A 23,907-nucleotide genomic window follows, 5' to 3' on the forward strand; every position below is an offset into this window, starting at 1 on the left:
TGCTGAAAGAAAACTTTATTTTCGCTAAAAGAAAGTCTCATAAAATTTTAACTTCTAAAATTTGCTGTTCTCTTCTGTCTGACAGGCAATGGTGTGTGCATCGTTTTCCTGTAACTTGGCTGCAAATAGCGCTGTCGAATATTATCTGGACCAATGTATGTATTGAAACATGTTGCGAAAAAAAATGGAAAACAAAGGTTCCTTTCGCATAAGTAAAAGGCACTGCTTCAGAACAGCGAATGCAGTTCATTCGTCTCTGTAGTCTTTTTTTCATAATAAACAGCGATGAAGCCAGGACCCCCAAGTGTTACCTCGCCTGCGTGTACATTTGACATTTTTACTACTATGGTAGATTTACAGCCATTTTAAAGCGAAAGGCAATGTTAACGCATTTTACGACATTTCCAAAACGTGTATATTTAAGAGCTTATATCATATTTATACTTTAGAAAATTTAGCGATTAGGAAATCGGTTTTACATAAAAAAAGATTAGCCAAGTTATGAAGCATGGAGTGAAGATGTGTTTGGCGGTTTAATAAATCAGAAATTAGACTTTACCAGTTTAAATTCTCCTCCGAACAGCAAGTCAGTAGTTTAGATGATAAGGAGTGTCATAATTTCTTCATTTACCGACTGAATCCATCAGCACGGCTCAGGATTTATCAGATAGATTGTACCATGATGAAAATGTGATTGTTTTCCCATTCTATCTGGGGCATATGGTTATAACAGCCGGTGTCCAACTCACAAACAAAATAAAACAAATAAAATGGCACATTTCGAAGATACATCTTCGAGCAAGCTTGCGCTACATCCCACAGAGCTGCACAACTGTGCGTTTATTGGACTTCAACACGGGAAACAAAACAAAAGATTTTATTCAATGAAATGAGATTTCGTAAGGGATACGCTAAGCTAAGTTTGGAAGTGACCGAAAAGTGACACCGTGTGCATTTTATTTCTTATTAATCTTATACATTGACAGTCTTTGTTAAGTAACAAGGCGTGCCATTCGTGAGGCGACATTTTCATATTTGTTAGACGCGGTGACCTGAATTTCACCTCGGCCTTGGACTTAGCCATTTCTAAAAGGCCTATAGTGCTCTTTCAAATACCAGGGTGTTTTGCCCAGGTCATTACCTTTGTGGAGGGGGAAGCTAGGCAAAATGAGAGTGCTTCAATAGTCCACTCGATAATCGCCTTTAAATGTTTGTAAATAAATGCTCCCGTTTTCTAGCAAAAATCAATAGATTTATAATGTTTGGCTTGACGAGTCTCGGAAAGTAATTGAAGTGGGAACATATTCGGAATTAGTTAACGGCTTCTGTGATTAGACAATTTTCTTTTGGAATTTGTAAATTAATTTAACTTGCAAAAAAGTTACACAAAGGGCTGCCTTGTTTTACCAATACATCTGCAGTTCATTTCAAATTCTTCTCATTGGTGCCTCCATCCGCGTGTTTTAGGTACACAAGCTTAAACAGGCTGCTATTTATTTTTAAAATCGAATCCTAACAATGTTAGATATAAGGGGGAAGGGATTTTTATTACATAATTGTCTGTTTTAAAACTGACAACAATTTTTTTGAAAAAAAATTAATCCAACGACGTTAATCTATTGTTTGCCGTTTAGGAATACGTTTTAATGTCACACAAGCTAATCTAGTAACAAGTGTCAAATTAATAAAACGAAATTATTCGTTTGGAATAGATTTCCTAGTTTTCTCAGGAGATAAAGAAGTCAGATCATTATATAATGGGTACTTTTTCCTCTTAATTTTTATCTCTAACACTTCGAATACACGAGACAATTTACATTTAAATCAATGACCTTTCTATCCGCCTGTCCATTTTCCGACTTGTACTCTGTCATCCTATCGGCCTAAACAGACATGGGTCTATTTTAAAGTAATATTGCAAATTTCAAGTGGAATGAGTTTTGTTTTGGAAAGCGTTGCATGGAGCCCGGATAAAGATGGCTTCTTCCTTGACTGAATAATGCTGTGCAGGCAGCCTCAAATGCTAAAGGATTTTCCTTCTGTTAACATTTTGGTATATTATATATATATTTAAAAGTTAATAATAAATATCACTTTCGTTTTTCTTCGCAAATATTATATTTACTGCTCCGTTACCTGTGTGCTAATGTTTACATTTTGGAAAGCTTACATTCTCCAGCTCTATAGTGAAGAACAACACTGCTGTACTTCGGATCAGTTTTATAAGTAATTTGTATCTTGTTACTCCAAATTTGTCTCATATACAGAAAGGAAAGTAACATAGCATACAAACTTGGCGAATTCATATGATTTCACACTATATTGAGCATCGTTAAGTGTATTTGACTTTTATCTTCATTATAATTCAACGGAAAATGCGCAAAGAAATTCTTAGGTTTGGTATTAATTGTTACATCCGGGTTGCAATAATCTCTGAAGCACTTAGTATCACAAACAAGACCTGTTCTATTGTTTTCACTAAAATCTCCTAACTATATTGAATCAGTTGTAACCGTTTATTTCAAACATCAGGAGACATGGTTCATATTAAATGGCAACAGTCTATTTGTATTAGCAATGAAGAAATCAACATGATAATGTTGACGAAATTTTATACTGTTGTGGGAATGCATTTTAAGAGTTAGAGAAAGAGGCAAAGACGCAATCGGATGTTGTCTTATATAAACAAGGGGAGGGCCTCAATAAGAGTTATTCCTGACTTTATAGCAAGAAAATTTCTCTTCAAACATAGTTTCTCTGTCGCCCATGAGTCTCAGAGCATTCCTGCGGCATTTAGAGCGAACTGACAGGAATGTCACATCAGCCCTATATACTTCTCATTAGATTATTTAAAATGGACCTCAATTCAAACAAATTTGCTTTTGAAATATCCCTGAATTTTAAATTAATATCAGTGGGTTCACATTTTCAAAACTAATTCAGATTGTTGGGAAATATCTCCAACTTCCATCCTAATATGGCCAGTCAGACGGTGTACACCCCAGCAGGATAAACTCCGACGTGCGGAGGACTGCTGTAATGAGACCTCTAACAAAAAAAAACGCGAGGAAAAGGCGAGCCTAAGTAAAATAATTCGATTTCTTTTTGTTGTGAAGAGAAGTATTTTCATTTTTCGTACAGTTGTTGTAAGTTTACCTGCTGCATATACACAACAGATAGAAAAATTACCGTGGTCGATTTTTCAAGATGAAATACAACGTGTCTCGATCATGAAAAGAATATTTTTTTTCTTTCCTTTCGTCAGTAATTGAGGTCGTTCAGTCGCTCGGGTTCACCTGGAGTCCATAGCATGATACACGAGTAACTCAAAGCTATTTTATCTTTTGTGCTGATAGTCAAGATCGCGCTATAACATTGACATCAAACTCTGTCTGAGCAGATGATTACAAGTCGTGCAAAACGTAAACTTTTGACCCTCAACTTTTTGACCTAAAGTTGTACCGCCCTACCAACCGCGGTACAGGGAGCCCTTTTTTTTCAAAGCATCGCTCAGGACTGAAATAATATCCCCTTTCGTTCACTATTTTCATGATGTACTGCTAATTTCAGGTCTGGGAATCCTGAACACACTGTCCCCATCCCCCTCACCCCCTCGTCCACCCCCACCACATTGCCCCCACCCCCATTTGTGAAACCTTTCTTTAATCTCAAAAATGGCATGAACCTCAACTGTCTGCAAGCTGTTTATTCAAGTGCTCTTTCATTTAGTTGGATGTGCCAAAGTGGGTAAGTTTTTACCGTATCGGCCAACTCTTAGAATTATAGATAGCACAAAAAATTAAGCATTTGAGTCTATTTCTGTTGCACTAATAGAACAATGGATATGTGAGCTCCCAGTCCATGCTGATACAAAATGACTGTGAACTTGGTCTAAAGCGAGCTCTGCTGGTGAGTCGCAGAGTGTGCAGATGTAGTTTCGTGTAAATCTCTCCCCCTCTCTCTTTCCTGAACGCATTCCCTCTTCAATCTAAACAACGAAAAACCTTAATAGAACAATTAGATTAACTACGACTTAAGCTCTATATAGAATGCAAGAAGTTGCGTTCACAATTTGTTTAATTGCCGTGCCAGAGAGATATTGTTTTAATGGCAACACCCTTAGGAAAAAAAAGTGCAATATTAAATAGCATATAGTGCAACTGCAATAGTCAGACGAAGAAGTAACAAATAAAACACCAAAAAATAAGTTTAAAATATCCTTTTGTGCATTGATTCAATATGCACATTTCGTGAAAATAATCTTAAATTTTCCTGCCACTTATTCAAGAAAACTATAATCCTAACTAATATAAAAACATACCTTTTGCGATTCATGTTGCTATTATTACTGTTATGTAATAATACGTTATTTGGAGAAGAGAACTGCTAATAATTACTTTTCTTAGGAAACGATTTCTTTGGGGTAATGAAATATTTTTAAAAATTACTGAGTTCATATGTTTTTCTTTCCATGTCAGCTTTACTATGACACAATGATACCAACACAACCCTTCAACTCTATCTTGCAATATCTTGCATTCAAGTCAATGGATCAGTTGTTAATAAAACCATTTGCGAAGAGTTAGATCGACTTCAATTGTGTCAAGGTAGTTCTGCAACTGAATCTCCGATGCTGAGAAGTTCACAGTAGACTATCTCGTGTCAATTTGCTTCCTCACATTGTTTGCCTTCTCAAGAACAGTTCATTTCGTAAATGGTACCAAAACGCATCATGCAAAACGAGAGCAAGAAATAAAATCTAAACACGATACAATCCCTGAAACCTATTTAAGTATATTCAGTTCTGTTGCATTGTTTTCTATCAAACGCCTTCATAGTGATGTTTAGAAGGTGGAGGATTTCATTAAAAGCTCAATGATAACTAACCAGGTCGTTAAAATCCGATATAATAGTAATCAATGAAATAGAAACTCAATCTATAAAAACTGTATCCACCCTGATCATTACGTAATATGAAAAGGATATACTAGATGCATGACGATATTGCTATACACATATTGTTAATTATTTCCCTGATAATAAAATACTGTTTTCATACACAAATTAAGAAAAATTAATGCTTAATCTTTCGAGTTATTAAACTGCGTTAATGAAGGCCAAAACATTTATCTGTTACTTTGCTTCCAAATAGAAAATCACAATGCTGCGGACCCCCTAAATCCGCTGAAAGGGGGCCCAAGAAGATTCATCACGTTCTCACATAATATGCAGCTGCACAGATTTACAGCTAGGAAACTGCGTTAAGCTAACAGTAGGTCCAGCTTTGGATTTCTTCAAGAAGCTCATTTGCAAAGCTTAGGCAAAATTCTATTGTGTCCAAAAGACAAACTAGCATACATCGCTATTGAAAAATGTGCTGTCCTTTCGATGCCCTTAGCACAGACGAAACGTCAGCACGTCACATTCCAGATTTTATGGCGACCACCTCTCTGTTTTACTACCCGCAACTTGTTAGTTGTTTTGCACTTGTATCTTTCCCGTGTTACGCTTCAGAGAAGTTTTGGCAAACCATGCAATGACTATTTTTATTTTTTTAAAAGAAACACTGATTAATGAACTGCGGTGTTAAAGATATGATATCTGATAGCTCCGAATTAAGTGCCTCAAACAAAACTTTGCCAATAGCTTAATTTCAGAAATAACAAAGACCTTAGATTTAGATTTAGACTGGCCAATCAGATTTACTTATTGTGAAATAGACTTATGAGGGAAAACTGAATCGCTGATTTCAGATTAAACACTCTGTGGTGACAGAAAATTAAGAATTCATTGATAATCTGTTTGACCAATGGAACAAATGGGTTTTAAGTTGCAGATCATGTTTCCCTTCAGTGAAAAGGTTGCATAAAGACAATTTGTAAAATAGTCCCACAAAGCACCCGCTCTCTCCTAAAAATGTATCAATTCCCACATACAGAAGGTAGCAGCCCTCAGCAAAGAAAGACATCTCCTGTAAGACAGTTTCATACAATTCTCTTCAGAAACACTGCGCAACACACAAACACAAAGCTTGCTTACCACATGTTTATTAAATGCAGAAATAAGAAAATCCCTACGTTTGGGGAATACATAACTACCTTCTTGATTAAAGAAAGATCGGGAATTTAGTACTTCTTGAAAGGAACTCCATAATGATATTTAGTCTTTACACTGGTGCCCACAGATTATCTACACTCTGTATACGGATTTTGTTGCTAAGTTTAAATAAACATTTACATGTTTAGTTTTTTTTGATTACACTACATCCCCTCTAGCAGCACGTCCACCCTGCCCCAACCCCAACCCCCATCATACCACACCCTTTTCGCCCCCCGCCCCCCCCCCCCCCCCCCCCCCCCCCCCCCCCCAACTCCCCACTTCGGAGTTTCGGTTTTTAAACTGAAAAGTTTTAGAGACTTCTGCAAGCAAATAAATATATCAATAGCTCTGACCTTTGTGCAAATTGAAACGAAATACTGGATTATCACTAATGATTAGGAAAAACTACAAGTAAATCAATTGCAAATTTTATAACCAGAATACAGTGTGTCAGTGTAACACTGAGTGAAACTAAAAATTATTTTGCCTTATTGTAAAAAGGATTTAAGTGGTCTGCAAAGATGATATATATTGAACTGTCATATTTAAATATAAACTAATACGAAGGAAATTACAACAGATTGACGCGATTGGCATGGTCGATCCGGAACTACTACAGTGATATTGGTGCTGATTTCCTTTATTTACTGTTGAATCTTTATTGCACATCGTAAAACAAACCTAATTGTATTGGAATGTTTTGAGTAGGAATTCTGCAGGGTAATTGCTTGCTATCGTATTATCCCTTTTAAACGTATGGCCGCATGCCATCTCCACTCCCTTGTGTTATAGTTTGGATTTGTCTTAACAGAGAAATGTTGAATAGCTAAATAAACTAAGGAACATCTTCCAAATCTACTAAATGTTATACTTTTGATTCAAAACACTCCGTCTTAATGCTGAAAATTATACTTGCATATCTCCAAAAACCCCACTAGACTAGCGGAAGCTTCAAAGAATGAAAAGCCGGTCATAAACTTTATGGTTCGTCAGTCACAACTGTGGGAAACCTGCAATTGACTAAAAGCAATGTTGGTGTTACAACAGGCAGATTTAAAGTTGCAGTAACTCTTCCGCTGGCTGGATTTCAAAGGATCTCTTTTTTAACTCAGATTGTTTATATCTATACCTCATTCCAGGTAATTTGGATTAGGATTTTAATGATATTCTGTATTAACGTATTTATTTGCAACACGTGTACTTTCATTCTTCAAGAGAGGGTTGTCAGTCCCCATTAAAGTTTAAATTGAAAATAAGGGTGAGACATTTGGCTGCGTGAACTGCTGCATGTAATGCATTGCACAGTACCTTAGCCAGGTCTTGTGTGACGACAGAAGTTGTGCTGGAACGCTCAAAGTAAAAGCTAACTGCAATGCTTTCACGGTGTGCACTAAGGTATCCATGCTACACAATTACCCAAAATGCATGACAAGTAATCTGAAAATACATAAGTCTCAACAGTACCAACTGGAGGTAGAAGCATAACACTAACCTCAAGAAAAAAAAAGTAAATAATGACACTACAGAAATTGCGGGGGAAAGTAATCCAAGTCAAAGAATTAAAAAAGTATTAAGATGTTGAACAATGCCAGGACATTTAATGAACATCAGTTGAATATGCTGTAAAAGCTTCTAACACATAAAAGAGTTTTAAATTGGGACACACTGGTCTCCAAAAAGTTATTTCTTTTTAATCTTGCTCTTTCGTATATATTTGCTAAAAAGAAGTTCTATATCACCACAGAAAGAACCCAGCCAACACTTTTCCCAGACATGTTTCTGCCTCAGTGCACTCTGGGTGCAGTTTAATCCATTTTACTGGGCCAAAACTCCTCGTGAAAAGTAATTAACGTTAATATTTCAACAAAATTTACCTTCTCTTGCAAGAAAACACAACTTTCCTGTGCATTGGAGTTGTGGAGCTGTGGATAGTCCTCTGAACATGAAAATTAGCCATTTGAGTGGCCTGTCTGCACACACAATCTGCAAAGGAACCAAATGAAGTCCACCGTCAGTGAGATTATATGTTATGTAGAATATACTGTTGGTTGTCAACTCCCCAAAACCATAAAACTTACTTTAATGACACCACGTGATTTTTTATAGCCAGTGAGGCTATCAGTCTGTGCTATGGATGATTTTACGATCTAATTCATAGACAAAACCCTATTCATTTGGCACCCAAATGTCATATAGCCGGAACTGAGGTGTATAAAAGTTTATTGATTATAACTTTAAAGGACAAGCACTCACTAAGCAGAAAGGGTAAAAGTGCTGATCCCCCTTGCTGTCAGGAACTAAGAGGCGAATTTTCTGTCCTGCCTTCACGCGGTAAGTAAAGTTAACTCTATAAAGTGAAAAATACCTGTTGGGAGAGGTTTACGCTACGCTTTGGTCGAGTGCTTGAGAGAACGTGACTAACGCCTACCTGCGGAACAAAGTGGTTGATGTGCTTCAGGTTTCCCTTTTTCCTCAGACCAAAACTATAGAGTTTCCGAAAAGTCATGTCTACAAAGATGGTGTGTGTAAATGCAAGATTAGCAACAACAACAACAACAAAGAAATTGGGTGTTAGCGGGAAATGTGTGGTTCAACAAACGGTGCTGAAGTGCGCAAAAGACAAGGCGCATGAAACAATACTGCAAGAGGCGAACCTGTTTAATTTGAACTGCGTAAAAAATGCCAAATTACAATATAGCACGACGTTTAGGTACTGTATTGGCCATTTCTTGCAAAACTCTGAAATTTGCAATAACCAAAGATTTAGAAAATCTGCTTGTTGATTGCCCGACTTTATAAGTTTTCGCAACTTGATTGCCTGTTGTAAGCCCAAGCTGCACGGTTTTCCCTCTGGAGGACTTGTGCAAAGTTAAACAGATTAGGGGAAACTCACTGGTTTTAGTGAGAGTATTGAACTGAAACTGTAATACACGGAAGTATTCGAAACAATTTACATCACAGGTCAGCAGACGCAGCAGAAAAACTTATCTGGGAGGCCAAAGTGCAGGAAAGTTACTATAGAAACTTTATTTTAACTTCCAGTCAGTTTTAAAAACAAATACAAAAGCTCATCACGAATTTCTTAAACTGCCAGTCTTTTAGGCTTTATATTTATCCTTTGTCACAAAAACATACACTGACGCTGCGCTAAGAGCCACTTATTGGAGTTCGTGCAAAGTCATACAAAGGCACAGCATAGACATACAGTTCAGAGTCGCAATATCCTTCACAAAATTCACTGCTCACTAATAACACAGAATAGGTAGCATCTCAGTGATTTAACACTACGATATCAATTACAGAGGACAATAATCTGAAATTAAATACATATTGCAAGCTTGGAGCTATTTTGACATTTAGCAACACTAACACTTACATACACTTTTCTTTGCAGAGTGCAACACATTGTTACATTTTAACTGGACGATTTTATACAGTTACTTCAAGTAACACCGCTTGTATTAATATAAATAAGTTAAACAACTATAATTCACAAGGCTACCCTACTCCTACAACATTGTTGTTACTCCTAGACAATATACTGTAAGCAGATTACTTGTACAGGCAACAGTACGACCAGAAAACAGACTAACGATTCAAAGATTGGGGCAGGGCAACATGGGAATGGTTTTCTTCATAGAAGTAACACGGGAGAGGAGTTTTGGAAGTCAGTACTGTATTGACATTATGCTAATTGGTCAGCTACTGCCCAGTACTTCTATTGATCATGGACGATATCCGCCTCCTGCAGCGGCCATGCTCATGCTTTTTAACTTGTTATCTTTTTTCCATTTCATCCTTCTGTTTTGAAACCAGATCTTAATCTGTCTCTCTGTGAGGCAAAGAGCATGTGCAATTTCTATCCGTCGTCTCCGGGTCAGGTATCTATTGAAATGAAATTCTTTCTCCAGCTCCAGGGTCTGATATCGGGTGTAAGCCGTCCTGGCTCTTTTACCTTCTGGTCCTCCCATACTGTCTGTAACCCACACACAACACACACAAAAAAAAATGAATCCTTTGTTTAGTGCTAACAGTACATTGTCGAATATGAAATACATTACAAAACACATAAAGAAGGCAGAAGTCCGAAATCTAGCCCAGGCATGTCTACGCTAACCCTTACGCTCTTGCTGTATCTTAATACCAAAATTACTTTAGAAACTTAACTATAACTAAATGTGAAAGTGCCCTCTTGGACAAAGCTGTCCCATCATAAACCACACCTTTTTCTATCCAGCAATTCCTATTTACATTTACATTACTGGTACAAAACTAGACACCTTACTAATAAATATCCCACCACCCAAATAGTTCCAAATACATTAGCAACTTTAATACGATGACCCTTCCAGAGCTATTCAGAAACATTAGCGTGCACAGTTAGCAATTTGATTTTCAGCATTCAGAGTAATTCAGGACTCCACTAATGAAAAGATAAGAGAGGAGGGATTTTACCGTGACTTATGTGCAGTTTTCGCATCCAGGGGTAAATCTGAGGCTGTTGTTGTGCTGTGCTTTGCCCGTTCTGTGAACTTGGAGGGTCGCTGCTTGCCGGGGTGTCATCTTCAGTACCAGGCGATGTGCCAACCCCATCTCTACTGATGAGACTGCTGCTGCTGCTGCTGGAATTTGAGGAGGTAGTTGGGCTTGCTATGGAGTTTTTGATTCCGTGGTGGTTGTCGCTAGCAGGCGGACTGACCACGGCGGAACAGGGTAGAGGGTCAGGTGAAGGAGACTGAGTGGATGTGGCAGGTTGGTTGTACCTGGTGTCTGCTCCTGCTTCTGGTCCTGCTGCTGCTGTTGTTGCTGCTGTAGAGTAGCTTCGAGACCTTTCACTGGCATTAAAGTGGTTAGATGCTGGACGACTAATGCTGAGATCCATCCCATTGTAGCCGTAGCCGTACCTGCTGGAATGCATCGTTGCAGAATCCCTGTATTGCTCGCTCACCGAGCTATGATCTCCATAATTATGTAACTGGTAGTCCGGGCCATTTGGATAGCGACCGCAGAATGAGTTTACAAAGTAAGAGCTCATTTGATTTTTTTATTTATTTATTTTTACTTGATTTGTGGCTCTTGGTCGCTTGTGCGTCTAGCACCCTGCACAATTTATGATGAATTATGGAAATGACTGGGACATGTACTTCGTTCCCTCCTACGTAGGCGCCCAAATATGGGGTACGACTTGGAATCACGTGCTTTTGTTGTCCAGTCGTAAATTCTCGCTGATGACCTCTAGAGGTAAATCCGTGCACTGTGGCTCCAAACTGGAAGGTTGCGTGGAAGGAAGAGCGTGGGGCACGCGCACCAGGGCGCGCCGCCGGCTCCCCGCAGTAGCTTTGGGTTGTCCTTGCGCGCCACCCTCTGGAGACTGAGGCCATGAATCCTGTGGTTCTGATAAACTGGGCAATCGGCCTTGGGTCGAATTAAGGCTACCCACACATTTCAAACGTAACCGTTACATTTCGTAGAATAAATCACATAAAATAATGTGGAGGGGCATCTTTCATAAGGAAAACATTCACGCCAGACAATGTTGCATTTGTTCAATCCCTAGGCTGAGATGTTTAAAAATATGCTGCCGCTGACAGTGTTACAAATAGGACTTGAGGGTGTCTTGTCACTGATTTGATTTGATTTTTTTTAGAAAAACAGATTTAATTGTAGTTATTATGCGCTTACTGTCTTTATACGTCTTGGATGTCATCGCAGGTTTGCTCATGGAAAAACGGCATCGCACAACATCAAAACGCCAATTCTTTCATCTGCTACTCTTCTCAAATTTCTCTTTAGTCCGTGTAATTCATAGTATTGAGCATTTATTCGCGTTTCGGCGAAAATTTGAAGCCATCGCGAACCTAAACTATCAAACCAACCTTTGCGTTCTTAAAAATCAGGTCACGTATATTGGAAATGAGTTTAAATCGTTCCAGTTTACTTTAGTACACGGTACATGTTAAACCAGAATTCCATTTTAATTGGAAAATAAACATGATCTTGTGCCTAAATTTACGTGGAAGCAATTTCTTTGCACACAGTTTAGTGTTGGTTCGATACGATGAAATGCTATGCAAGATCCAACAAAAGAGGGTCCACTTAACAAATAGTAATCCACCTAATCAAAACAAGAGCTCTGTGTCCGATGCTGGTTCTAGCTTCGCTGTAATAAACATGAAGAATATTTCATGATTTACCCGCGGATTCAGCTACGTCTTTAATTCTGCATTCAGTGAAAATTGCCGTATTTAATGGCCTTAGAAACTAAATAGTCATTCCTACCACGTATTCTATCTTTTTCTCTCTGAAACAAGGACATCTACCGATCAATTTCACAGTGCTAAGTTTCCTTTCACAGCTTATTTCATACAAAAACTTTTCGGCAGCTATAATTGAAGGCTAACCTTTTAGAAATCGGATAGTTTATTTATATATATATTACTGTATATATTTAATATAGATTTAAGAAATTTTAATTCGCAAAATTTCAATTTAAGCAATAGCGTCGCCAGGCTGAATTTGTTTATCCTAATGGCTGTCAAGTCACAAGCAAATATATTTGCTTCTCTTGGTAGAGAAAACATGGCACAAGCTAACTGAACACTGCGTCCTCTTCATTAGACAAAACCAAAAGCAGGAAGAAACCTTGCAGTAAACTATTGACATATACAATACCATATTTATCATTTGCAAATGGGCATATCCACTACGTTCATCATTTGAAGGGTGTCAAATTATATTTAAACCTATCCATTGAAACAATTAGAATACAACTTGAGGAGTAAATCATCACATAGTAACGACTAGAGAAGCAGAAACACTTATACTTCGCACTTATAAAACAATTAATCCTAAATGCCGTATAATTATAGTGTGCTGTGGAATGCAGAGTGTTTTCGACACTTCCTCTACCACTTATACATTAACACAAGCTCAAAGAGAGAGGGGCAACGAAAACAAACTGAAATACGATTTTTTTTCTGTACTGTTTAGCAGAATGAGCAAATAAGAACTCACTACCAAACAGAAAGGCCCAGACTAACTTCTTGTGGTTGCGCGCTCTTACTCCCCTGTTTTATCCTCTGCGTCTTCGCTGTTGGATTCTGTTGTGTTTAGAAGTTTGTTTTCCTTTTTCCACTTCATTCTCCTATTCTGAAACCAGATCTTGATCTGACGTTCTGTGAGGCAGAGTGCGTTGGCAATCTCTATCCGGCGGCGTCTGGTTAAATATCTGTTAAAGTGAAATTCTTTCTCCAGCTCAAGAGTTTGGTATCGGGTATAGGTTTGTCGTCCTCGACGCCCATGAGGCCCAAAGACAGAACCTGCATGATGGGAGCAAAAAAAATGAAAGAAATTGAAACAAACAACTAACATTACCAATGCCATGCTATTGCTTAATCTTCCGATTCTAGAAAGTGTGCGGCATTTAACGTAACAATTAACATATACATGCACTCTTTACGTAAAGTTGGTTCCAAGTGTCAAGTTTTAACTTGTAATTTTCCACTATTAATACTCACTAGAACTTGAATTCATTCGTTGCATCCAAGGGTAAATTGGAGTACTGTACTTCCGGTCGTTTCCTTCCTCATTTAAAATTTTGTTTTGTGCACAATCTGTTTTGTACTGTTGGTCTGAGGAAAAGAAATCATCCTGAGCTCTATGCTTCCCACTCCCGGATGGCGAAACACTGGTTAGATCCTTTTCAGGATAGAAACAAGAAGCTCCATACTCATACGATGCCCGATTGCAAGCTATTACTGAGTTGGATTGTTGGTAATAACAAGGTGACGAGTAACTCTTATCCTGGAGCGTCGCTGCCCCATAGGAAGCTGGAAAGTGCCTTAGAGCATCATACCCCGTTGTATAGAGTGGGATCTGTCCGAGGAAGGAGTCCTGGCCACTGGGCAGTGAAACAGGGAAAGTAGGGTTCACAAAATACGAACTCATTTGCTCCACACTCTGTAGTAATATGATTTGTTATGTATTAGTACACAATGTGGTTTAGCTATTAGTAGTCATCGAGGTGGTTTGTTTCAGGATGGCCGAGCGCCAAAGCGACAGCAGCAAATATAACCAGCTGATCAGTCTCTGGCCAATAGAAAACGACTCTGGTTCAAAAAATTCCCTGGAGATCCGGCGACTGAGCTAGCAAAGTTACAAACAACCAAATCTGCTCTGAACTATAACAGAGGTGATTTTAATGGAATATTAGTGACCAAATGAGAGCACTATCAGTTTACAGGATATAGCTATGCATACATATTTTAGATACATTCATACATGGACTTATGACTGTGCATTGCGTATTCTCACAATTGATAGATCAACAATAATTAGGAGATAGATGATCGAGAAGGAAGAAATAAATCAACAAATCACTAGTTCTGTGGATTTCTCTTCCAGGTAGAGGCACATAGTACTTTAGATGGGTAAATAATAGCTGTAAGAATTTAGGTTTTCTATTTACATATTTTTCCATTTTGATTTGTTATGTTGCAAGCACAACATTCCTTTTGCTAGCTTGTGTATTCTAGTTGAGAAACATCAGACCTCAGACCTCCATAATATTTTTCTCTGCCCATTTTAAACAAAGAACAACAGCGTCTACAAGTACTGGACTCACAACATCAAGTGTCCCTGAATTGTGCCTCCAGTAAATTCATACCAGTAATAAATAGACACAGCCTGATGGTAAGAGTATATATACAGGGACATGATTTATAGATTTAATTTTGATATTCTTATAAAGAAAATCCCAACAGTAGAACGCAACGCAGTTTCTCAGCTTTAAAAGATTTCACAGTAATTGTGCGTGGGAGTAATTGTTATTGCACCAGCGTTCTTCATTAAAGCATGCATGCATGCATATACATGTGCATTTAGTTTACAAACACCACAGTACTTCCAGGGAAACATGTATTTAACCAAAATTCGCCGGGTTTGTTTTAACGGCCAAGCGATCTACAAACACACAGAAGCTCGATTTGATATTTGATAACCCTATATAGGGTTCTCTACCATTAGATTGTTGCTTTAATTGCATACGATTGAAATTCACTAATACTCCCCAAATCCCAACTTCGATTTTCCATAATTGCACACTGTTAAGGTTTTATCGACCATAAAAGAGTGGAATGTTTCCTTTCGAATAATTAGGCATTTTTGAGCATCTCAATGGGGACATTTGTGTTTTCCAATAACAGAGCATTTGCTGCGCCCTGAGCGCGGCATCAGATCGCAGTAAAAGGACGGAAGCCAAGGGCTCCTTGCTAAAGATCTCATTATCTCGTTAGGTTTCCTTTCCGTCAACAATGGTCACATCTCTTACTGAAATATCTGCGGTACAGTAAACAATATATGAAGAGGATGTTTATATATTTTAAGCAAGAAAGATATTTCAGCCCTCGAGTAAACACTTTTACTGCACCTATAGCCGAATTCGAAACATGGCAATTAGAGGGCAATCATTGCAAATTAAGGAGAATTGGTGAATGCGGTTGTTAGTAGTCGGAGGATTTTGTATTTTCGACAGCTAAAAAGGTTTCTTTGGGACGGATATCCCATCAGTGATTGCAAGTAATTAAAATACCACGAGTAGGTTCATTTTCAGTCCTGAAAGCTTATACCTGTTTCTCTTTCTTAATTATAGGCTGGTTATATGTTAAAAAAACAACCGAGAGCTGGCTGAAATCAAAAGCTATATCTGTTCGAAGTGTGAGTATAAATACAGAGCAATTATGGAGGAAAATGTGCAAAATCAAGCCAGTTCGACCCCTCTTAATGAAAGGCCGACGCTTGCCGCTTTCCCCAGTTTCTGCCCTAAAGCCTCTAATCATGTACAATATTTATGCATTTACTTCCAATTGTAAAATGAATTTTAATAAATTCGAACAGTTCTCGTCAACGTTGAATCTTTTCTGCTTATGATTTGCTTTGTGTTTTATTTTTGGCTTTCCACTTTTGATTAATAAGCCCCCACAATTGCTGCATCCTTTAACATGAAGAATCTTCAACACAAGTTGTGCTGTGAAATGACCGAAATACAGAACAGAAAAAGGTGATGTGGAAAGCTGAACAAAAGAGCAATGCGTAAACCACGGCTATTATTTTCCAATTAGGTTGAACGGCTAATAGCCACTGCTGCTGCACCGTGTGCTAGGGAAACTAGAGAAAATAAGGCAATATAATGAGACCAACAACACACAGAGTGGGGAAACTTGCTACTAAAGAGCACATGGAATATATCAAATAATAAGTTGATCTGTATGCATCTTCTGGGGGAAAAAACAATGCCGCACAACTGAACTTTTTTTCACCACTAACCTAGACTTTAATTCTATATTTTGCAATTCATACTTTTAAAAATAACATGGCAGTTTCAAAAAATAAAGCACCAATTAATTTTCCTGTGAAAAAGGCTAAAATACTGACGTTGCGATTTATTCTTTCCGTTGACGTATTTCTATTTCCTCGCAGATAGCCAACCTTCCGAATCAGATAAAATAATAGATTCTAAACAGATGGGATCTGGAACTCCATGTGTTCAATGTTAGGACAGTTGAAGTAAGAGAATGCCATTTTTAATTTTTAATAAAACGAGAAAGATGAGGTATTTCAAAGTCCACAAGTGTGTAAATTCGTATTTTGAATGTCGTTAAGAAGAAGAAAATTTCTTCCCAAGTGTTACTCAGTCTTGCAGCGACCAGAACTGATACAGCCTAATTAGCAACTACAGACGGAATGTCTTTTGGTTTATTAGGTGGAATTGGGGCCTAGTTTGGGCTGAGTGAGGTTGACTAAGTAATATTTTTAAACGTATGTGTATGTACGTATCTAAAACAAAAATTAAACACGCATTTAATCCATTCTCTAAAAGGAAACAGCATGCCTCCTTTGAAATTGCGAGGCCGTGCTTCAAGTTTTCCACCCACCGTCGCTTACATTACTTTTTTTCTGCTACGCTCACATCTCGTTAACAAGTTGCCGCAATTTGAACTATGACTATTGCAAGGAAACAGTATAAATGTTCCAATTACTTTGATGTAACTGTAATCCCTTCCAGAACGGCGGCTCTTCGAGAGTATAAATGATCGAATGTTATTTGCCATATTTTACATAAATAGTTGCATTCTGACAGATTAAAATAACTCTGTGCTTTATCACCATAAAACAGGCCTATTCATTAAAATCACGATTCACTGATGACACTGTTTCTTGTTATGGTATAACCGTGATTCATTCAAATTCTTCGTTTAATTCGATTTCATGTTTCTTACACGAGGAAAACAAATCCTTCAGAAATTCTCTAACATCACGAATGTGGGTTCTTATCACACTTTAACCAAATAATTAAGGGGGCATCGTAGGTGTTCAGTAAGTAAACTCTATTTCTCAGTCTTTATCAACAATCAAAGTGTATTTGACCATTTCTATCCACACACACGCAAATTTTAACTTCGAACTTTAGCACAATTATGAAACATTTACTAACGATCAATGCGGGTGAAATAAGTAATTGGTGGGACGCATTTCATACGTACAAACATTACACTCAAAGGCCTAATATAGTCTTAGTGATAGACCGCGTGATGTCTCTTGTTTCTGAGCGCAAAACCCATAGTTTCACTCATTTTAAATCGAAACAAATAATTTAATGCAAAAACGTTCGAAAAGCCATTCAGGCAAGTCTAATGCGTGGTACTATAAAAGCAAATTTGTGATTACTGGACATGTCCACCAAGCAACACATTGAACGGTTAGTTTAAGAATGCAAGCCAACCATTTCATCAGTAACACATGACCAAGACAGACGCTATGCAGCAGCACCACAAGTTTGCTCACACTCCAAACACACGGTGGCAGCAACGAGTCCAAAAGAGGACAGCAAACATTAATAAATATCCACACGAACACACACATTCTCAGTCAGACGGTTCTAAGTGTCTCAGTGTCAGTAGGACAACCTCCGCGTTAAGTAAGAAAAACAACAGACAGCAAATTTGCATGCTCACACCCGAAATAGGATATCTTTGATCATTTCTCATTCTTCAGTAGCCATCAACACTGAAATTAACCACAAATAACTAGGGACGAGGATTCACAGATAAACACTGATAAACGTGGATTAGATCTCCACCAGAAAATGTTTGAACAAAATAACAAAAGTGGATACTAAAATATATCGCATCTTTATCGAAAACCATGCGAAGCAAGAGCAGTAATTCTAAAGAAATAAACCATTTAAATGAAGAACGGCTATCGTAACTGATTATTTATTTCGAAATTGAATAAATAGTTTTTTCAACCGCAATGAATCTGCAATAGATTCCATTATAACGAGCCTCATCCCAGATTCCCCCTACATGACATTTAAAAACTGAATCAAGGTTCATGTTTACTTCTGTCCATTTGTTCCCTACGCAAAACATTTTGAACGAACAGAACGGCTGTTGGTCAGAGACAATCAGAACGTACGACGTCAAAAAACATTATTCACACTTTTTTCAAAACAAATAGATTCCCAAAAAAATTACAAATACAGAACAACTGTCCCTGAAACGGTCAAATTACACTCAATAAATGCCCAACAAACGTTACATTTCGAGTTATCACAATTCAAAGGTCATCGTCACTTTTACACAACACTCTTCAACTTTGGCAAATTAAAGATCTTTAAAGGTTAGCTTTAACAATAACTTTGCTTGAAAGATCTGTTAAAAAATACTTTTGTTTTGCAGAACTGCAAAGCTGAGAACGGGCCTTACCTTGCTGCAGATTCCTCCCCTCGGTCTGGCTAATCCGGACTCTGCACAGACCGGCTGTGGTATTAGCTGAGCCCCAGTGTCAGTGTTTGCAGAGCCCATGTCTAGTTTGACAGCTGTCCGTTCAGCTCCATCCCAGGCCCCTGGCTCCCGCATTCCGCCAGCGGCGTTTGGTGACGACCTGCAGGATACTGCCGTGCGGATCAGAGCCGGCGCTTTTTAATCCAATGCTCCACCTTCCGTGGAGGAATTCGTAGCTGCCAGCCATAGGATCTGTGCCGAAAGCTTGGCTCCATAGGCGAATAATCACTGCGCTCGGAGGGGGGAAAAAAAGAACAAAATATGCGATGCTGAAAGCCCGCAAGCTCTCACATCCGAACCAACACGCGCTTAGCAAAAGAATGCAGTTCTATAGTCGCAAGGGAAATTATAAAAAGTTCATGTTCACGGTTACACTCCACATGACTTTCAGTGGCCAATGGTGAAACCGAACAACTCGTAAAGTTCTATTGCAAAGTTGTAAATTTTCATAAAACAACAACGGATTTATGACATTTCCCCATGACTATTAGGAGGCAGGTCTTAGACGCCATTTTTAACAAAGAGTCAGGTTAAAATTGTGAAATTATGAAAGATTTTTTCCACGGTTTAAAAATAATTTTGTAATTTCTGAAGCTACATTAATATGTCCATAACACCCGTTTGCAATTCGTGCTCTTTTTTCACAGAAATCACTAGTTTCTGCTTTCAGGCGACTATTGTAACGAATCAATTCTAGTTTGCGTATCATCACATTTGTTCTATCGACATTTCTTCTGGTTTACTCGTTTCTTGAATATGTTGCATTTAAAAAAATGGCAATGAGCTGGTCCTGTATCTTGGGATCGAGCTACAAGTTACAGTGCCGCCCTGCATGCATTACAAATAAAGTCTGCGCCTGTCCGAATATTCATTCAAAGCTCGGCGATGAAATAGCGACTCGATTCTTTGTTTTTAATTTGGATTTTAATTTTTGGTCGTTATGAAACCAGACACTACGCTCACTGTGTTCTCATCTTTTCCATTTTTCTTAGACTCACTGAAAGGGAAATGAGCTCGATCAGGCGTCGGCTCCAGCTTGCTTCATGAGAACTTTGAGCCCATCGTCGTCCCAACCTGCGTCTTAATTCGAATGCATTGCTCGCAAATACGGCCTTGTTTAAAAAATATTCTTGTCAACGATAATTAACAGAGCACAATGTGCTCAAAGGACTTTGACATATTCAGTTTTAATCTGTTTGAACTGTGCCCATTTCGTGGACAAAAAAATGTGGATTCATTTGTTCTTTTATGAAAAACAGATTGGATGGCAATGAATGGACTACAATATAGAAATATGTATTTGTTACTCTGAAATAACTTATTTTTAATTGCTGCTGTTAATGATAGTACTTCTGTGTGTTAACGAATCATGGGGCCACTCATTTGGTGGTAATCTGCTCAGGCCAGGAAAGACAGTCTGTTTATTCAAGCACCGTTTAATGTTTCTCATTTTTGTTTGTCTACAGAGACTCCATTCAAAGTATACAAGACTGGAACGAATATATGCATTTTAAATAGATTGCACCTTAAACCTTTAACATCGGTTATTATTTAACAACACGTACACATATTACAAAGCAAACTTTCCATTGACAGATACCATACTGAATATGGAACCACAATATATCTAGTCGACGATGCTGCTCGAAATTTCTATTATTACATTTGGTTACAGTTTTTTAAAAAATGTTTATAATTTAGACAGTACACATGTATAAGACAACTGACACAACAAACTTAAAAGAAAGACAATTACATCATTCAATGATACATGGTTGTTTGAAATCTTTAGCAGATATATATTTTAATGCCATCAATCAGAGAGAAATATAGCAATTTCCCCCATTCATATATAACTTGTTTTACTGTTTTTTTTTACATTATAGTATTTAAGCACAGTACGAAACAATTCCATTCGCGTCAAATGTAAACCGGTATCTAGGTAGTTATCATTATGTTGTGTTATAAAGTGGCTATATATGCACCTCATTTAAAAAAAAACATACATCAGAATATTATTCACATTTTTGTTCTCATATAATGGGTACTGTTTAGAGAAGTGTGAAAAGTCTAGACTTCAACACTCTCTGTCAAGAAACGAATATTTAATTCGAACATTTAGGTAGTTTCCAAAGACGTGCAAGATGCCCACTATTGTGGTCTAGGTAGTTACATTTCATTGCTTATGCGAAAAGACAAATCTTCATTTTGTTAATAGAACGGTAGATCTCGGTGTACAGTGGCACACTCAGAGATTAATTGAGAAGTAATGTAGAAAATAATAAGAACGAAAATTTGAATAGAAATAAACTACTTTATTCGACTTGTTCGCCTTCTGGCAATTCTTGCTATGTATGTTAGAGTGGCCCAAGAACTTGGTCTCTGATTGGGCTGGGGTCGACTATCCATTATCACGGGTATTTTTGTTTTGTGAATACTGTGCAAGAATATTTCAAAACATGTGAAGAAGACGTTAACAGAAGTAAAGTAAGTTTGAGAAGTAGTTCAGTGCATGAGATATATTTTAAAACACGCAATGGCATTTGAGTTTTGCATTACATAGGTTAGAGCAATGGTCACATTTAGTTTTATCGGCTAATGTTATCCCGATAATTGCACTATGGGAGATTCAGAATTCAAATTCAATTTATTTCATTTTAACAATAGAGAAGAAGGATTTCGAATTTCTTTCGCGTTCCTTGTAATATTGCGGACAGAGATTCCCAATTAAAACTTGAGAAATCAAGCATTTCAGTTTGACTGCCTCCCTTGTAGCATTTGTTCTCAGTCGTTCCACTTTCCTTTTGTTACTGAAAACATGGATTCTGGACTCAATTCCTAGCTCTCTACTAATGCCAATAAAGATTTTGATTTATTTTTTTAAAAAGATGAAAACCTAAATCAGCGAACTTTAATTTTAAAGACATGATTTCGAAAGAGGTTATTAAAACACGTAGGTAGTATCATGAGTGCTAGCGCACACCATTTGTGAAATAGTCCACGATTGTGGTTAGCTAGTCAAATGTCATGGTTTCGCGGCGACAGAGCAACTTTCTTCGCATAGTTCAAGATTTTGGTGGGAATCTCATTCCTGCTTGTCCTCGGTCGTGGTGCTAGAACTCCCAGCTTTGGTTTCTTTCTTCCATTTCATCCTCCTGTTCTGGAACCAGATTTTGATCTGCCTCTCAGTCAGACACAGAGCGTGGGCGATTTCGATCCGCCGTCTGCGAGTCAGATAGCGATTGAAGTGAAATTCTTTCTCCAGTTCCAGCGTCTGGTAACGGGTATAGGTCTGTCGCCCTCTTTTTCTGTCCGGGCCTGGGAAGGAGAGGTAAAAAACAGAGCAACCAAGCCATGAACCCAACTTTTAAAACCACCTTTCATAAATACACAATGCCCGCGGTGTGGTCAACCCTATTCCTGTTGCTTTCAGCATCCCCTCGTCATCTCTGCTCTTACATTGAAATATCTGTGATTGAACCAACTATTCAGATGCCAAGGGTCTGAGTTAAAATGCAAATGAACTTTTGGGATCTGAGAGGAACCTTCTTCTAGCAAAACGGTTTTTGAAAAGAAAAATAAGTTTCCAGTGCAAATCACTTGTGTTCTTAATAGTTTATTTACATCAAAGCGGCTGACGGAATAAAATTTCACCCAGTATATAGGGTTGGAATATTAATATTTCAGACACAGGAATGACAGGTAACTAAAATTGTAAGGCTGTATGTGCGTGCGTGTGTGTGTATGTGTGCGTATGTGTGTGTTTTGTTCCAGATCTATTCGATTCTAATGCTAGCAATTGAAATGCCTAATTTCACTCTGGTGGTTCGAGCTTGTATGTTATGGCACCGAAGTAATGCGTTTCAAATACGGACTTATATCTACAAAGGGGGCGGGGGAAGTTTTACAAGGACCCAAAGATCTTTCACGGAGTGAAAAACAAAGAGAGAAAAAGCTTCAGTTCCACGACCTTGCCCAATCTGTAAACATACTTTAGACCTGCAATGTATCAATCCCCATCCTCTCAAGAATAAACGGTGTTTTTTTTCCCCGTGTATCAGTAAAGAACATAGCTCTCATTTGATGTTGATAAAAGTGGGTAAACAAGCAATATGTGAGTTGCTGTTAACTTTAAAGGAGCGGAAGTCGAGTGCTTTTACGAGGATTGTACTGATTAATTGTGCAATAAAAGTTTTATGATTGCTATCTGCCTACAATACCACATACGTTTGAGGAACTGGTCCTCAGCTACCATTAAAACTCTTAACTACCTTCAGGATGTAGTGGCGCTCATTTTAACTGGTCATTTGCACGTTTTCTCATCGCTATGTTACACTATGTCCCATACCTGCATTCCTCATCCAGGGGTAAATCCGGAAATTGCTCTCTGCTTGAGGGTGCACGTTTGTCTGATCCAATTTTTCGCAACCCTGTTTGCTCAGATCGCTGCAAAGAACTGGAATGTTCTGGTCTAAGGCAGAGCAGCGCAGGTTGTAGGAATCGGAATTTAAGTTATAACCTGTGTTGTACATGGAAGGGCCGTGATAGATTGCACTGTTAACATTGTACAGGCCGGCCATCGGGGCTGGGAAGGCGCTGGCGCCCGCTCCATAGCTGGATCTTTGTGAGTTGGTAGCAAAAGCGCAAGAAGTTGCTTCTGTAAAGCCACTCGCGTTCTGGAAAACGGATGTCCCCGCCGTATATTTGGGAAAAAGAGCATTCACATAATACGACGAACTCATAATTTTGTCTGGTGATTTGTTGGCCAGGACTCTTCAGTGTCGGTTTTACGAGATAGCGTGATAAATGGTAGCATTACACCCCCGATTTACACCAAGCACCCATTTTCCTTCGGCCCGACTTATTTCTATTCACGTGACCTGGCCATGTGATCCCGTCACCCAATAGCATTCCACATCACAGGTGGTAAATAGCATGTATTCGACTATTTTCAAAAAGATATTGT

General features: G+C 38.2%; 3 protein-coding genes across 3 annotated transcripts; all 3 read right to left on the reverse strand.

Annotated features, from left to right (window-relative positions):
* Positions 1-9,610: 9,610 nt before the first annotated feature.
* LOC132815966 (homeobox protein Hox-A5) lies at positions 9,611-11,187 on the reverse strand. Its single transcript, XM_060825350.1, has 2 exons — positions 10,555-11,187; positions 9,611-10,075 (listed from the first exon to the last, which is right to left on the reverse strand). The coding sequence occupies exons 1-2, from the start codon at positions 11,132-11,134 to the stop codon at positions 9,825-9,827; spliced, it is 831 nt and encodes a 276-aa protein (XP_060681333.1). The 5' UTR covers positions 11,135-11,187; the 3' UTR covers positions 9,611-9,824.
* Positions 11,188-13,158: 1,971 nt separating this feature from the next.
* On the reverse strand, positions 13,159-14,046 carry LOC132815967 (homeobox protein Hox-A6). The gene is made up of 2 exons (XM_060825351.1): positions 13,617-14,046; positions 13,159-13,418 (listed from the first exon to the last, which is right to left on the reverse strand). The coding sequence occupies exons 1-2, from the start codon at positions 14,044-14,046 to the stop codon at positions 13,159-13,161; spliced, it is 690 nt and encodes a 229-aa protein (XP_060681334.1).
* Positions 14,047-22,026: 7,980 nt separating this feature from the next.
* LOC132815968 (homeobox protein Hox-A7) lies at positions 22,027-23,698 on the reverse strand. Its single transcript, XM_060825352.1, has 2 exons — positions 23,290-23,698; positions 22,027-22,259 (listed from the first exon to the last, which is right to left on the reverse strand). Exons 1-2 carry the CDS (start codon positions 23,681-23,683, stop codon positions 22,027-22,029), a joined length of 627 nt encoding a protein of 208 aa, XP_060681335.1. The 5' UTR covers positions 23,684-23,698.
* Between the last annotated feature and the right edge of the window lie 209 nt (positions 23,699-23,907).

The sequence above is a fragment of the Hemiscyllium ocellatum genome, chromosome 5 (assembly GCF_020745735.1).
Source record: "Hemiscyllium ocellatum isolate sHemOce1 chromosome 5, sHemOce1.pat.X.cur, whole genome shotgun sequence".
In the NCBI taxonomy this organism is placed as follows: domain Eukaryota; kingdom Metazoa; phylum Chordata; class Chondrichthyes; order Orectolobiformes; family Hemiscylliidae; genus Hemiscyllium; species Hemiscyllium ocellatum.